Below are 17651 nucleotides of genomic sequence, written 5' to 3'. Positions count from 1 at the left end.
TAACCGGGGAGCTGGTCTCGGGCCGCACGCTAGGGCGACCGGCCGCCCAGGCCCGCCCCTGTGGACCCCGCGCCTTAGCGAATCTCGGTGGCCTTTTCCAAATCTACCAACTGGAGGGCGTCTCATGGAGCAAACAAAATATTGGGGGCCCCAAAGGTTTTTGGAACTTCCAAATGTCTCCAGAGATGCTGTGACCGACCAGTTCTCGCTTGAGGCAGTGAGTCACAGCGTCTGCGCGGCTTCTTGCAGGTGGAAGGACTGGAGGGTGACCCGCTGCCTGCTCTCTCCTTCAGATTCCCCGACCCTGAGCATCCGTACTGAAACCCCCATCCCAACCGCCTTCCTGCTTGCCAGCTGGACGGAGCCCTTGCGCCCTCCGGCGGTCTCCAGACAGTGTGCAGGGGCCCTTAGGGGACACTCGCAGCATCCAAGCCGCGGGACAACACTGAGGAAGGCTGCCACCGTTCCGTGCAAAGACAGCTTCAAAATCCCTCTTCCAAGCACACTTCAGACGCAATTCCGGAGTGTCGAGAAATCACCTGGTCCCCAAAGTGCCTTATCAGAATCTACTCTGAGCCCTGAGTACGCGGCTTGGCACTGCTAGCGCGCGCTCGAGTCTGGAACCTTAGGCCTGGGCCCCTGCAGACAGGAACTTCAGACTGGAGTCATTTAATTCTCCAGCAAATGTTACTGCGCGCGCCTGGCAGTCCCTCCCTTCACGAAGCTGCATGGAGGAGCCTGATAGCTGTTCACTGCAGCCGCGGGACCAAAAGGCAAGCAAAGCGTGGATCTGCCAAAGGGCTTCTGTTCAGATGCATCCGCATAAGTCTTCAAACTCAATGGGCAAATAGCAATTTTTAAATGGCAAAATATGTGAACAGAGATTTCCCAAAAGAAGATATACAGATGGCCAACAAGTATATGATATCATGGGCCATTTACGAAAAATATGTAAAACCACAGTAAACACCGGATGTGGCAGTGCACACCTGTAATCTCAGCACTCAGGAGGCTGAGGCAGGAGGATTGCCCCAAGTCTGAGGCCAGCCCAGGCTACACAGTTCAAGGCCAGCCTGAAGAGTGTCTCAAAAACAAAAACAAAAAAACCCACATTGAGCTATCACTATATTAGAATAGTTCAAAACAAAACTGACAATACCAAATAGTGGAAGCAATATTTAGCCACTGGAGAAAAGACAAGGTTACTGTGAAGGCAAGTGAAGTACAATCATTTTGAAAAACAATTCAACTGTTTATTTAAAATTAAATATACACTTTCCATGTGACTCAGTAGTTCCAATCCTAGGTATCCACCAACAGGAAATGAAAACATGTCCTAACAAAAAATTGTGCATGAATGTTCATAGAAGCATTATACAAGCCCAGTGTGATGGCACAGGTCTTTAATCAACCCCAGCACTCTGGGAGGCAGAGGCAGGAGGCAGGAGGCAGGAGGGCTGAAAGTCTGAGCACAGCTTGGGCAAGTAAGTGACTGAGCAGACTCTGTCCCTAAAACAAAAAAGGCTAGGAGTAGCCAGGCATGGTGATACAAACCTGTAATCCCAGCATTTTTGAGGATGAGAAAAGCGGATTACCACAGATTAGAGGCCAGCCTGGGCTACACAATGACTTCACATAGAGAGCTGTCTCAAAAAATAAAAAACAGCCAGGCATGCTGGCACACGCCTGTAATCCCAGCACTAGGGAGGCTGAGGCAGGAGGATTGCTGTGTGTTCCAGACCAGCCTGGGCTACATAGTAAATTCCAGATCAGTCTCAACTACATAGTGAGACCCTGTCTCAAAAAACCAAAATAAATAATAAATAAATAAAATAAAAGACTGGGGCATACAAAGGCATTGGGATCAATCCCCAGAACCACACACACAAGAAGCATTATTCATAGGAGCCAAGAAGGCAGGAGCACCTGACTAGCATGCCTAGGTTTTATCCCCAATACCACAAGAAAACAAAAACAAAAATATTATGACTAGGTGTGGTGACACATTCTGCTACTAGGGAGGCAGGAAGATTGCAAGTCTGAGGCCAGCATGGGCAAATTAGTAAGACCCTACCTCAAAAACAAAGGGTTCAGGCTGGGGACTTAGCTCAGTGGTGTGGCCACCCACCTCACAAGCTCAAGGTCCCTAGTTTGATCCCCAGTACCAAAAAAAAAAAAAAAACAAAGGGTTGAGGATGTAGCTCAGCCCTCCCCTATGTTGAATCCCCAGTGCTATAAATAATCACACACACACACACACACACACACACACACACACACACAAATACACACACATCCATCAACACGAATAGCACAGCCATACAAGAGAATATTACTCAGCAATAAAAAGAAGGTATTATGGATAAAACATGGTTAAATCTCAAACACTATGTTGGTGTTACCGTATTTCAGGAACATGGCAGTATGTTTATATGTCAGAAATTTTAATTCTATGGTTTTTCTAAATCAATTTGTTTTAATAATTCAGCAAATAAAAAAATAAACACCATGTTAAGTGAAAGAGGCCAGACACAAAAGGCTGCATACTGTATCATTTCATGTACATGAAAACTGCATGGCCTGGCATGGTGGTGGCACCTAGAGTACAGATTTGAGCCCAGAAATTCAAGGGAAGCTGGATGATACAGTAAGACGCTATCTAAAAAAATTAAAAATTAAAAATTTAAAAATCTATAAAAGGCAAAACAAAGGTAACAGGAAGCAGATTAGTGGTTGCTTGGGATCAGAGGGAAAGCAAGGAAACTTCTGCGTAACTGCAAACTTCTGACACTTGCTGAACTGTACATACAAATGAGTGAACTTTTAGGCATATAAATTAAACTCCAGTAAGTTAAAAAACAAAAAGCTTCTGGTCCAAACACAGTAAGTACCACTGATATTAATGAAACTAAAACTTGGCATAAAAGCAAATATTTTAAGCCAGGAGTGGCGATACAAACCTATAATTTCAGCACTGTGAAGCTGACAAAAGGATCACAAATTCTAGTCCAGTTGGAGAATTTAGCCAGACTCTGTTTTTATTTTATTTTATTTATTTATTTGGGGGTTACTGGGGATCAAAATTAGGTCCTTGCACTTGTGAGGCAGGCAGCAGAACCACTGAGCTAAATCCCCAGCCCTGGACTGTTTTTAAATTAAAACAAAACAAAACAAACAAAAAAACAAAAAAATCTCTTAAGATTCCTTTAAGGTTAGAAACATATGCCTGTGTGGGTCTAGTCAGTTTAAACTGGAATCCAAGTTTTGCTATTTGCTTTGGAAATCGTGGTTCATGAAATCTAAGCACACATGAAATTTCTTGAACGAAAAGTTCACTGATGACAAGAGCCACAAAACAAGTCCAACATGTGCGTAAAGACTCTGAGTTTCTCAGAGAAGGGGGCCATGAGCTTCAGTATGGCTAACACACAAGTCCCTTTTACCCGAGGTTTTCCATGACCTGTGGTCAGCTGAAGCTAACGCTGCAGTCCAGTCCATAAAAATCATTTATGTAACCTTTATTCCAGTGCATTGTTGTCACTGTCTCTTTTTTTCATTTTTCATTTTGATACCGGGGATGGAACTCAGGACCTTGCACTTGCAAGGCAGGAGGCAGCAGCGCTGAGCTAAACTCCTGGCCCCTACTGTCCGTTTTTTTAGTCAATACTAATCTCGTGCCTAATTTTTAAACTTTATCATATGTATGTACGGAGAAAAGCACCTTGGTACTTGACTGCTTTGAAACTTGTGGAATTTGGTACCTGGAGCATATTCATGAGAAAACTTTGCCCCAGTATTGGTTGTTCGGTACTCTATGTACCAGTTAGCACTTGGTGTCGATTACCCCGGCTTGCATTACCCTTTTCAGCCAAAACAACTTTTTTTGGTACCTACTATTTTTGGTACTTGCTGTGCCTTCTGAAACCAACTGAGTACCTCGATTCTGCCGTACACAGCATCTGGTACATGACGATGGTTACGGCGTGTCCTGGAACACAGCGTCCAGGGATATGGGCGCTACTCAACTACAGGGGGAAGGAAGAGGAGAACATGATGCCCAAAGGCCTTGCTCAAGGAAGGAAGCAGGATGGACACATCTGAGAGAAGGGTAAATGGGGAGCAGTGGGACAGAAGAGCCTGGCCAGGTGGGCCAGGTTAAAATGTGGCACTTTAAAATCAGATCTGGGGTTGGGAGTGTAGCTCAATGGTACTGTTTCCCAGTGCTGCAAAATTTAATTTAAAAATCAGATTTGACAGACATGGGAGCTTGTGCCTATAGTTCCAGCTACTTCAGAGGCTGAGAAGGAGTGCTTGAGCCCAGGAGTTCAAGACCAACCTGGGCAACACAACAAGACTCATCTCTTAAAAAAATAAGTAAACTTACATGGTAGCATATACCTATAATCTCATCAGAGGAGACTGAGGAGGATCACAAATTCAAGGCTAGACTGGGAACTTAGTGAAACCCTGTCTTAAATAAAATGGCAGCTAGGCATGATGGCACACGCCCATAATCCCACCACTTGGGAGTGTGAGGCAGGAGGATCGCCATGAGATCAAGGGCAGCCTGAACTATCAAGCAAGACCCTGTCTAAAAGAAAGACAAAACAAAACCTTCCTGGAGTATAGCTCAGTGGTAGGTTCTACACCAGGTCCTCAAAGTAAATAAAATGAGATTCATCTACACCAGGTCCTCAAAATAAATAAAATGAGATTCATACTGGCAGTCACTGTGGCTGCAGCACAGAAGATGGGCCGGAGAGGCAGCAGGGTGACTTGCGACATGAGTCCAGGTTGCAGCCAGTGGCACTGGGACTGGGTCGGATGGGACAAAAGTGAGCCTCTGAAGAGGGAGCTGGGGAAGTGGAGCTGAGGTGATGATGGAGTGGGTGGGAGTTAAGAGGCACGCACGACCCACGTCTGTCTCATCCCCAGCGCCAAAAAGAAAAGAAGAGTGAAGATTTCTGGCCCATGCAATGGGATTACAGTGGGGGAATGATTCATTCAACAAACTCATTAAGTAACTGCAATGTCTGATGCTGGTGAGGCCCTGCTACTTGAGTGCTGCATCCTCGGGAACTTGTTAGAGACGCGCTTCTCACATACCACCCCGAGCAGCTGGTCCAGCATCGAGCAGAAGGATTGCCACACGTTTGAGACAGAGACAGAGAATGAATGAGAATCACTGGTCTCAAAAATTCTGAGTCCTGCCAGGCATGGTGGCGCACACCTGTAATCCCAGCACTCAGGAGGCTGAGGCAGGAGGATCGCGGTGAGTTTGAGACCAGCCTGGGCTACATAGTGAGTTCCAGTCAGTCTCAACTACATAGTGAGACCCTGTCTCAAAACACAAACAGACAAAAATTCTGCAGTCCTGTATCAGCTCACGCATTTACATGTGGCTCTGTGGCTGGAGGCGAGGTGGTGTGGGGCAGGTTCACTCATCTCAGTGCCCTCTCTCCTCTGTAAAATGGGAACACCGCCCACAGCACAGGGTTGCTCTGAAGATGAGATTATGAAACGAGCCCAGGAAAGGGCAAACTCCTTTGCCACAGACAATGCAAATTCTTTCACAAGGAAATCTTTCCCATCTCCTTCCCAGATGATAAACTAGCAAAGACAAGACACTGGAACATTCTAGTGATTGCTGATGGTCTATCTTGGGTTATCAATCTAACAGAACTCAGAGAAGCTGGAGAGGGGTGTGATGGTAATGCTTGTAATCCTAGCACTCTGGGAGGCTGAGGCAGGAAGATCACAAAGTCGAGTCCAGCCTGAGCAATTTGGTGAGACCCTGTCTCCAAATTCAAAGAAAAAAAAATTTTTTTTTAATGGGTTGGGACTGTAGCTCAGTGTGAAAACCGTGGGCTGAATCCCACTACTGCAAAATAAAGATAGGGAGGAGAGAGTGAGAAGCTGGGAAGATGCACGCTCTACTAGCGGCTGGTGATTCTATTCCTGGTTATAAACATCTAAGAAACTCTCTAGTACCCCAAGGGGATCACTACAGTGTTGTGATATATTTGTTTTTGTTTTTTAAGACAGGGTCTCACTATGTAGTTCCAGTTGGCCTTGAACTATGGAGCCCAGGCTGGTCTCGAACTTGTGGAGATCCTCCTCCCTCAGCCTCCAGAGTGCTGGGATTACAGGCATACACCACCCGGGGCTCAGCATTTCCACATCTTGGAGTTAAAACTGGGTTTGGTTTTAGGTGACAGAAATCCTAAGATAACATTTACTTAAGCAAGACAAAGTTCCTCATTCACATAGAAGCTAAGGGGGGCTGGTAAGCCAGGCTCTCTCAGTCTTGCCATGAGGCAAGCCAGTGTCAGAAGACCTGTTTCACATCCAGTCGGCAGGCACGAGGCAGGAGAGGAGAGGGCACACGGGCACACGCTGCCCCTGTGGAGACTTCCTAGAAGCGGCACCTCTGCCACTTGGGAGCCAGAGCTGGCACCTGGCCCCCTCTAGTTAGATTCCAAGTGATACCTGCTACCATGTAAGCGCTATGTAAATAGTTACACAGCATTGCTTGGGGAGTAACAGGAAGAAAGTCTGTACATGCTCAGTACAGACATCCATTTCTTTCCCTAACAGTTTCAACTAGTGCTGGTTGAATCTCTGGATGCAGCTGCGCTGACACGAAGCACTGACCATATTGTCTGTGCTGTGTCTGCTGTGTGGGCACTAGTACCTGGGAAGGGCAAAAATGGGTATGGGGAAATAATTAACGGCCTCTGTCACAAGGATTAGCAGGTGTCACACCAAGGCCGCACAGTCAGAAATCGTCAAGCACACACAGGTTGAATATATTTCCACTTATTCTGCTGAGATTGAATACATAATCTTAATGTGTACAAACTTATTAATGGGCATAAAAGATCTGAAAACAGGAAGAGCTATAACGTATCATGAATTACTTCAAATGTTTTAAAATTCAAAGAAACTCTACATACAATAAAATTTTATTATGAAGTTGACATACCTTTGCTAAAATCATACCACTATCAGTGGTCAATTAATGTCTTTTTTAGTAGACAAAACTGATAAAACTGGCTTGTCCTATGGTTTTAAAAAAACCCAATTTGGTCTCACATTAAAAAAACGTGCCTTTTAAATCGTTTAAAAGTGATGCTGCTCCATAGTTCACTGAGTTCGAGACCATCCTGGGCTACATAGTGAGTCCCAGGTCAGTCTCAACTACATAGTGAGACCCTGTCTCAAAAAAACAAAAAACAAACAACAACAACAACAAAAAAGTGATGCTCAGTATTTAGCAGCCAGTCTGGCCTGGTATCGACCAGTGACAACCAAAGGTTTGACCTCCAGAACAGCCACCAGCCAGTCCACACCACGGTGCCCTAGCTGGACTTTAGCCTTATTTAGTGGCCTCACTAGGAGAGGAAAAACCAAGCTAACAGAAGAAAATGATAATATCTATAACTAGTTTTAAATAAGACAGTAAAAAGCGAAAACATTATAACAAAATGGTTAATTTGTCTACATGAAAATCAAGAATAGGAGCTGGGATTTAGCTCAGTGGCACCGCACCTGCCTTGCAAACACATGGTTCTGAGTTCGATCCCTGGTATGGGTTTTGGGGGTGGTCAAGAATGTTCAATGAAAGCCCTACAAACACAAAGTACCATTCTAGGAGTTATTTGCAATCTCCCAAGAATACACAAGCAACTCCTCAGAATAAACAAACAAAAAAAGGAAGATCCATGAGAAAATGAGCAATTCACAAAAAGAGAAATCAGAAAGGCTGACACATTTAAACACTCTTTTTTGTTCTTTGTTTTGGCAGTGCTAGGATTGAGCCAAGGGCGTTAGCATTGAGCTATATCCCTGGCCCTTTTTTATCTTTTATTCTAGAACAGAGTCTCGCTAAACTGCCAAGGCTGTGCTTGAATTTATAATCCTGCCTCAGTCTCCACAGTGCTGGAATTACAGTGTGTGTACTCCCTGCTCAACTTAAAAAAGAAAAAAGGACCTAAATTAATGGTGATCAGGTGAATGCACATTAAAACACAGTGTCACTTTATATCCATCAGATCAGCCCAAATCAGAAACCTGGAAAATACTCAGTGCTGGTAAGCAGGAGAAGAAAGGGAAGATTCCAAAGAGAATCAATCCCCATTCTGAGGAAAACTCTGGGAAGCAGGAGAAACTCATCTGTATGATCCTTAATCCTCTCCAGGGCACACAGGCTAGAGAACAAGCACAGAAAGGGCCCCAGAAAAGGCTGTTGCTCATCATGGCCTGTGCACAGCGCCAAGGCGCTGGAGCACCCAGGCGTCAGCCACTTAAGGCATCGTGTGAGTAAAACGCGGGTGATGCCCGTGGCACACCCGGAAGCAGTCAGAGCAATGACGGGGATACAATGCACAGCAGGCAAGAGCTATGGGTGGGTGGGTGAAGAGAATATTAGATCTATTATTGCACAATTCCATTCACTCATAAAACTTTTAATGACAGATTCATATTCAAATGCACAATAAATACATTAGATGGGTGTTAAGGAGAGAGGATGGTGTAAAGAGAAAAGGTCATAAAAATCAGAGAATTTTTGCATGAGACTGTATGCCCAAGATCCAAAGCAGAACGGCTTAAATATGTGCACCGGAAAAGGTGACTACAGTCCTGGGGTTGAGGAGACACTCAGGGCTCAGATTCCACTCCTATTACCCTAAAAGACTATCCTGTCTACCTGTGCTTAAGCTCAGCACACATGCACTGCTCACCTGCTCTCCTGTGTGCTAAGGAGCCTGCAATGCACATGCCCCCAGCAAACTCAGACCCCAGTGAGAATAAGGCCACTGTTGGTCCTCAGTGTGGTATAAATCCCAGACCTGGAAAACCACAACCAACCCTTGTTTATTTCAACTCACTCTTTAAACACGAGCAAAGTTTCATAGAACATATTTTAGTGAAGCAAAGGGCAGTAACAGAGGTCCAAGGGCACAGGTGGGCTGCAAAACTCAGCACATGTGCGTGGTGGTACAGGCCACTGGGGGCAGCAACAAGCCCCACACAATTAACCTAGTGGTTAAAACAGCGTGAGGCCAGGGCTGACAGGAGATGGGGCCCAGTCAGCTCTTGCTTTTGATTCAGATGAAAAATAAACTCTACCTCACCTTCTGCTCATCCTTAGAGGACCAAAAAGGAGTTTCTTCTAAGTCCCAGTTGGGCCTCCAAACAGGGAGTGGCATGTCAGCCCCAGACCTCGATGAGGTCCCCAGATTCCATCCCCAGATCAGCTGGTAGCTCCTTGCCTGAGAGCTTTGTCCCATCAAAGAAGAAGGAGAGCTTGTGGCCAGAGAGTCCCATGGCCTTCTCATAGTGAGACATGAGGGTCTCAAGAGGGGAATCCTGGAGGAGAGATAAAAAAAAAAAAATCTATGTAAAAACATGACAGGAGGGTTGGGGAGATCCCTACAGAGATGGACAAAGAACTTGAGACAGGTCGGGCCAATCAGTGACATCAGAGACCCCTGGAGGGAAGGGAAGTGGATGAGAAAGCCAGTGCGGCTGGGTTCCTCTTGGGAACTCGGACAATATATCAATATATCAGGGCAACCCATTTTCCAGTCCACTCTGTCTCTTAGACAAAAGCTTTCTTTCCTAAATTTTTCCTATTCTAAAAAAAAAAAAAATCACACACACACATACAATGTCTATCAATATATCCTAAGACAGTCCAGATTCTAGAATGCAAACGATCCAAGCCAGGGGCCAGACTCTCCCACCTATTTATGTGTGACCTTAGAAAAGTGTTATGGAGGGCCAGGGATTAGGCTCTGTGGTGCCACCACCTGCCTCACAAAGTGCAAGATCCCGAGTACCACAAAAAATAATAAATAAATAAAAAATTAACTCCAAGGTGTTACCAAGTAAGTTGGTTCAAATAAAAAAAAGTATTGGGCTGGGCATGGTGGCACACGCCTGTAATCCCAGCACTCAGGAAGCTCAGGCAGGAGGATCACTGTGAGTTCAAGACCAGCCTGGGCTACATAGTGAGTTCCAGGTCAGTCTTGACTACATAGTGAGACCCTGTCTCAAAAAAAAAAAAAAAAAGTATTATGGGTTGAACTGGTCTCCCAGAAAAGGTTCTTACGTTCCTAACCCCTGGTAAATATGAACATGACCTTATTTAGATTCAAGGCCTTGAAAACATAATCAAGTTAAGATAAGGCCATACTTGATTAGAATGGCTGCTAGTCCAATATGACGTATGTCCTAAAAGTGACACAGCTGCAAGCCAAGGGGCTCTGGCCACCCCAGAAGCTAGACAGAAGCAAAGGATTCTACCCAGAGTTTTGGAGGTTATACGATCCCACTAACACCTTTATATCAGAGTCCCAGCCTTCAGAACTGTAAGATAATACATTCCTATTGTTATAAGTCACCCAGCCTGTGGTACAGTGATGCCCATCATTCTAAGATCCCCAGTGGATGCCTGAAACCAAGACTATATATACTATTTTTTCTTTTATATACACTTAAAGTTTATAAATTAGGCAGAGTAAGAAATTAGCAACTAGTAAAATAAAAAGAAATTAGCAACTAGTAATAAATTAGAACAATCTTAACAATAGACTGTAAAATTCAATAAAAGTTATATGAATGTTATCTGTCTCTCTCGAAAATATCTTACTGTGGGCTGGGGATTTAGCTCAGTGGTGCTGCCGCCTGCCTCAAAGGGCCCGAGTTCGATCCCCGGCACACCTGCCCCCCATATATATCTTATTGTACAGTGGATTTTATTTATTTTTTGTACAGTGGATTTTAGCAGCCTCGGCATGTGATTTCCTTAATAATTTTCATTTAAAGAAAGCACTTTAGCTGTGCATAGTGGCACACACTTATAATCCCAGCACTTGGGAGGCTGAGGCAGGAGGATTACTGCCAGTTTGAGGCCAGCTTGGGCTATAAAATAAGTTCAAGACCAGCCTGAACTACAAAGGGAGAACCTGCCTCAGGAAGGAAGGAAGGAAGGAAGGAAGAATGGATGATGGTCGGACTTTACAGCTTCTCTTTGTCACATCCAAATTGCTAGTATCATTAGGCATTACTTGTCATTATGATTACTTGAACACAAGCACTATGATACCGTCAATGTCAGTCTGACAACCCAGACAGCTACTGACTAACAGACCATCGGACAGTGTATGCAGTACGGCAAGTGTGGACAAGGTTATGGTCCACACCTGAGTGGGATGATGATGACAGTACTGTGCGAGACTGTTACTGCGAGAGAACACCCTGTGGATTATGCCCAAAGCAGGCTGTACACAGTGTAGGAGCTGACCCCACAAGTGGCTTGTTTTAAGAAGTGGGTCTGGCCAAAATCTACGTGACTCACAAGAGCACTGTGGATGCACGTGGGTTAGCAGCACTCCCACCCCCGCCAACAGCCACAGTAGAGACCAGAGAAATGGTCTGTGAGGCCGTGGGGCTATGACAAAATAACTCGAGAGCTGAGGTCAGGGTGACTCTTACCCAAATTCCATTCCTAGTATTGAAACCTTAACTGAAAAGATGGGTTAATCAGCAACCACAACATATATTTGATCTGTTGTCTTCCTAACGCAATGCTTTGTCCTTTCTTTTACAATCAGCTATCATCCCAACTAAACAGATGATTGTGTCACCAATAAACATGGGCAGTTCTGGCTGTTTCAGGGTCCTTGCTTGCTCAGCACTGACCATTCTAGTCCCCCACTTCACTTTGATTCTGTCTCTAAGTCTTTCTTCTTGCCTTGCATCACAGCACCAAGCAGGAGACTGGAAACCTCTGTGGGGGTCCCTGATAATTACACTACTCAGAATGCTTTAAAACAATTGAAATTTATGAATTGGTTGGCACTGTACAGAAATTAACAGCCATATTGGTCTAGAAATGTTAATTTTTTTTCCATTTGTACAGGGGTAACGTACTATATTAAATATGTAAGGTCTTATCTACATACATTTGATCACAGAAACAAATATTCTCTAAATAATGAATAAATAAATAAATAAATAAAATTTATGAATTGCTTCTGGAATTTCCTGCTTAATATTTTGTTCTGTGGGTACCTAAAGCCACTGAGGGAAACCCCAGGTAAGGGGAACTCCCATACTGTATTTCGCTACAGCTGCTATAACAAATGAATACAGTAAATTATTCTACTTTTCTAGATCTTGGTTTCCTGTTTTATTGGTTGGGGATCAAACTCAGGTCCTTGCACTTGTGAGGCGGGTGATGGAACCACTGAGCTAAACCCCCAGCCCCTACCACTGCCTTATTTGCGTGTAACAATGGTGCTTTCCCACATATGGCTGTTACAGACTACAGCAGAGGTCCCAGCAGGAAGAGAAGTGAAGTTGAATGATGGGCTTCCTCCACGATATAGGCTGTAAAGGCACCCAAGAACAGGGAGAGCAGTGTCTCCAGAGTCAGGGTGAGAAGGAATCTGCCACCTACAAGACAGAGAGCAGAGAAAAGGTGGGGGAACATGCATGGCCACTTCTCCCACTCACTTGAGACAGCAAGATCTCCAGCATCTGGTGTTTCTCTTTCCCCTGCACTCTGAGCCGGAGCTGTTGGGACACCTCTTCACCCTCCGAGGAACTTGCCAGCACCACACAGTCTGCAGGAAGCAGGATCAGGAAACCAGGTTGGAAACAGGCCCCGTACTGGGCCACTCCTCTGTTTACCTCCAGTAGCAAAAAACCTCCTCAAGGCCCAACTACCTTGTCTTCTACTCACCAATGATGTCAGCCACTCCGAGCTTTAGGGTCCTGGGGGTGGCAGCAGGGGACAGCTCTGTCTCTCCAAAGAGCAAGAGGATCCTGCTTGGGGATACCCCAAGATGAGAGGCCATGTGGTCCACTACCCTCTGAAGGGGTTCTGACTAAGGAATAAGAGGATAAGGGATAAGAGGCAAAGGTAGCCTTCCTGCCTTGAAATTCCCTGGCCCACTTCTACTCTAACACCACTACCCCAAACACAAGTTTCTGGCCTGAACTCCTCAGCTGTGAGTGTCACCGTATTTACCAAGTATAAAATGAAGTCATGACAGTAGCACAAAATAAATAAAACAAACAAATAAATAAAGCAGTCATGGTTTAAGAGAAAAAGGGGATACCCTGTATGAATATGGGTCAGTCTGACTGCAACTTTCTATTTTTAAGAGAAGCCAGAGGGCCAGGGATTTAGCTCAGTGGTTCCACCACCTGCCTTGCAAAGCACAAGGTCCCAAGTTTGATATCCAGTACAAAAAAAAAAAAAAAAAAGACAGAAACACCAGAAACTTGAGCCTCTGTCTAAATATCCACTGCAAAGATTCTTATCTGGCAGAGCTGAGGGCAGAACTGAGCCTCTCACCCTGCTAGGCAAGCACTCTATCTTGAGTCACACCCATCTCTAGCCCCACATCTATGTTAAATGCACCTACAGAGTAGACAGCAGATCACTGTTAAGAAGGCCATAGACAGCCAGTCTGCGGCCAACAGCTTAGCTGCTTGACTCATAATAGTGCTCATTTCTGTTATCATCTTGGTGTTGACCGGTGCCATTCCTACACAAATCTGCCTTTGCCAGGAAGCTGGGGAACTCAGGATGATTGAATGACATCTAGTGTGTTCAGCAAGTGAGGGCAACCCCAGGAGAAAAACACAGGCTCTAGAGAGGAACTCCCAAGAAATGCTTCCAAGAAGACACCTCTTAAGTGAAGCCTTGAAGAAGGAGTAGGAAGTCTGCCAGAAAAAGAGGGGACTGAGGGGTAAAAAACAGAGGGGACAGCAAGCATAAGGAATGGAGGGATGAAAGTGGTGGGGAAGCTCTAGGAGCAGGATGGAAAGAGATGTGGTCCCTCCTGCTGGTCCCTCCTTCCACGGCAGCTCCTAGATCCTCCTCTTGTAGGCCCTCAAGCACTTACCATTTTGATGGGCAATCGGATCACATCAGCCCGGCACCGGACTTTGAGTGAAAAAAGCCGGGGGTTGTCTGGAAGGACAGGCCCCTCTACAAGGAGAACCTCATCATCTTGGCTCTGGTGGTCTTGGCCCTGATGCTGCTTGGGGCTCAGACAGGATCGGAGATCTTGGAGGCGTCTGTTCACCTCCCTGGGTGTAGAGAAGACTTTGGGTCAGCTGGGATTGGCCATCTACCAAATTGCCCCTCCCTACCCCAGCAAGGAGCCCCAGCCTCTGGTACCTTAACTTCTGCAGTGCCTGAGTATGCTTCCTGCTTTTGCTTCTTGGTGGAGGTGAGGGCAAAGGAGAGGTGTCCTCAACCCTGTAAAGAGAAGAGAGGGACAGGATGGAGGCTAAGGAAAAACTCCAACCCCATACTTCTTTACATGGGCTGTGGATCCCCAGGAACCAGAAAGGGAGCTAGAAAATCAACAAGCACCTCCCAGTAACATCCATTTTACTGGAAGACAAAGGTAGGTATGGGATAGAGAAAAACTAAGACATCATTTTTATATTTATAAGACCCAAATATGAGGGAGGAAAATGCCTACTTTAAAATAAGTCATTTTTTTTTTTTTGGTACGGGGGAGCAAACTCGGGTCCTTGTGCTTGCAAGGCAAGCTGCAGAACCACTGAGCTAAATCCCAGGCCCAAATAAGTCATTTTCTAGGTAAATATTTGATAACAAATATTTACACCAGGCACTTATTAGTCTTTATCTATTCAACAACTCTGACAGTTACCATGATTAACCCCATTTTACAGAAACAGAAACACTGAGAAGGTGGGGGACAACCAGCCAGCTGAGTGTCACTGCATTGCCCACCTGACTCTCTTCTCATGGATGGTCTGAAAGTCTTGTGCTATCCTCAAGGGTGGGCTGCTTCTTTCCAACCTGAGCCTCCAGAGACCTTCTATGCCTTCTACTTACCCTTTCAGGAGCCAGCTGAGGGTCCCGTCTGCCTCACCTTACCTCTCCAATTCCCTTCCTGTTCCCTGGGCCAGAGTGCCCCCACTTCACTCACAGTAACACCTTTTTCTTCTCTTCCTTCTCATCCTTACTCCTCAGTTTCTTCCAGGGAGAACTGGGAAATGGGGGCTCCTCAGGGTGAGGACTGCTGGATTCTGCCATATCTGCCTCTGAAGGAAGAGCAGGAAAAGTGTAAAAAATTACTATGAGAAGACAGAGGGAGGCCAAGGAGAAACAAGTCAGAGACGTTAAGAAGGGTCTAAGGGGTGGGGATATGAGCAAGGCCCTGAGTTTTATCAACACCAAAAAATATTTTTGCAAAAAAAAAGGGTCAGACAAAGGAGGTTGCTATCCCCCAAACACACATAGGACCACTCAAGAATACTGGAAAAGTACTCAGGGGCCATAACTGTTATTTGCTGAATATTTTTCTTCACTCATTTTAACTTAAATTTCTAATTTAAAAAGTCAAATATTCTGAGCAGTTTTGAAGCTTCTTCTATGTTGCTCTGGATCTACTATGTGCATGTGTTAGGCTCACATACAAAATAGGATTTTGGACATCATTTAAATAAATTTTAGATATTTATCCAAAAAATCAATTATTCTAGAATATAAACTTTTTCCCATTTGCTTCATTTCAATGAAAAAGTATCATAAGACTGGGGTATAGATCAGTGGTAGACTGTATGTTTAGCACGTACAAGGCCCTAGGTTTAAGCCCATGTACCAGATCTAAAAAAAAAAAAAAACAAAGATTACAAAGCACAAAAATAAATACAGTTGGGCTGGGACTATAGCTCAGTGCTTGCTTAGCAGGTCCGAGGACCTGGGTTCCAACACCAGCAATAAAAAAGCAAATAAATACATACAACACATGAAAATGCAAATGAAGGACCAAGGCTTTAGCTCAGTAGTGCTGACACCTGCCTCAAAAGTACAAGGTCCTGAGTTAAACCCTAATACAAAAAAAAAAAAAAAAAAAAAAAAATGCAAATGAAACCATGATGATGAACTTTAGATCAATGGTTTCCAATCAGGGACAATTTTGCCTCTTGAAGAACATGTAGCAACAATGGAGACAATTTTAGTTGTCACAATGTAGTGGGGGTTGAGGTACATTATTGGCATCAAGTAGAGAGAGGTCAGGGTGGTGTTAAAGTTTCTACAATGCACAACACAGACCCCCAACAACGACAAAGAATTTTCTAGCCCAAAATGTCAGTAATGCTGAGGTTGAGAAATCCCGTCCTGGCTAAATACAGCATCTGCCACAGATATGAAATTCTACACTTCTATCAAGCTACCCTGGGATGTTTAACATGGCTGGGTCCACATTTTGAGTAGCAAGAATGGAAGTACTGTTTACAATGGCACATCAATCTTCTACATACTGTTGTCCTAAATCATCACAGGGACAAGACAGCTCTCTCTATATTCACTTTAAATAATTCTCACCCTTTTACATAGATCCACTATTATCCTCATTTTCCCAGTGAGGAAATTGAAACATTAAGAAGATAAGTAATTTGCCCACGGTCACACAGCTATTAAGGGAGTTGGCATTCAAACCCAGGCCAGATGGCTCCTAAGTGTGCTCTTAGTCTGTCATGCTCCTTCATGCTAGAGAAACCTAGGTCCAAAGTCTACATCTGCAACCTGGATGACTTCCTTATTAGGGATCCTATTCACTGTCCTTTGCAAAAGATCCTTATCCTAGGGAAGGATAAAGACTGAAAGACTAGATAAGTTTCAGTGAACATTCTGCTGGTTCTGGAGTGTTCTCAAGAAACTTGTTGCAAATGTAACTAGATGTCACAGTTTCACAACACTCCCCCTTATCCTGCCCTCACTAGGATTACAGAATCAGAATATCTGGAGGTCGCACTTGAAATCTATAAATTAACACTGTTTTGTGCTGAGTTGGTAGGACAGTGGTTAGACAGCAACATGAGTCTCCTCTCCCATCCCATCCCCTGCCAACCCTCAAGAGACAATGAGGAGGGAGATATTGGCTGCAGAATGTCTCCTCAGAAGCCAGCGCTGAGCCCTCCCTTACCTTCCTCAGCAACTTCAGCGTAGAGTTTCAGGAGAGACAAAGGATCTGGGATGGGATGGAAACTGCTTTCTACCTACAAAAATAAGTAAGGGAAAGTCAGTCCAAAGTCCTACCTCTACTGAAGGGGAAACCGGGAAATTTTCCCTACGTCCAGCTCCTAAATTCTCACTAAGGATGAGAACGTCAAGGCTTCTCCAGGGGACTCAGGAGTCCAGCTTTCCCAGGATCCACAATGGTACTGCCCTGACCCTACCCCGGGTCCCTAAGGCGCTCTGAAGATGCAGGCTTAACTGCTGGCCTTCCCGCTATCCCATCTACTCTCAGGGAACCCCAGGTTCTAGCTTACCCTGCCACCTGGGGCCCCTGGTCTCCCAGACAGAGCCCCCTCAGTCTTTTCTGGATCTGCATGGTCCCGTATCCCAGCAAAGGGCTCCAACCTCAAAACTCAATATCCTCCAAAGCCAGCTTCGGGCCTTCCTACCCGTCTCTGACCTTCAAGATCCCCAGCCCCTCGGCCTCCCTGTACCCCAAAGACTAAAGCTCCGGGGAGCCTCACACTTCCAACAGGCCCCGACCCCTCACCTCCCCCCTGTGCAGGCACCGCAGGAGCCCGGCGTCCCTCGGCCCCGACACCCCCGCCCCGGCCGGCGGACCTTCTTG

At 45.2% G+C, this 17651-nt stretch overlaps 1 protein-coding gene across 1 annotated transcript in view; it reads right to left on the bottom strand.

Moving 5' to 3' along the window:
• Positions 1-7943: 7943 nt before the first annotated feature.
• The window catches only part of Nfatc2ip (nuclear factor of activated T cells 2 interacting protein), a 13341-nt gene continuing 3633 nt past the window's right edge, over positions 7944-17651 (bottom strand). The window contains exons 3-9 of the mRNA XM_010623560.3: positions 16992-17064; positions 14988-15102; positions 14204-14284; positions 13926-14112; positions 12755-12899; positions 12526-12635; positions 7944-9372 (exon numbers count right to left, since the gene is read on the bottom strand). Of these exons, the coding sequence (XP_010621862.1) occupies positions 9214-9372; positions 12526-12635; positions 12755-12899; positions 13926-14112; positions 14204-14284; positions 14988-15102; positions 16992-17064 (870 nt within the window). The 3' untranslated portion in view covers positions 7944-9213. The remainder of the gene's footprint in view (positions 9373-12525; positions 12636-12754; positions 12900-13925; positions 14113-14203; positions 14285-14987; positions 15103-16991; positions 17065-17651) is intronic.

Source organism: Fukomys damarensis, unplaced genomic scaffold, assembly GCF_012274545.1.
Source record: "Fukomys damarensis isolate Sample0158 unplaced genomic scaffold, DMR_v1.0_HiC HiC_scaffold_34, whole genome shotgun sequence".
Classification (NCBI taxonomy): Eukaryota; Metazoa; Chordata; class Mammalia; order Rodentia; family Bathyergidae; genus Fukomys; species Fukomys damarensis.
This window is presented reverse-complemented; position numbering and strand designations above follow the sequence as displayed.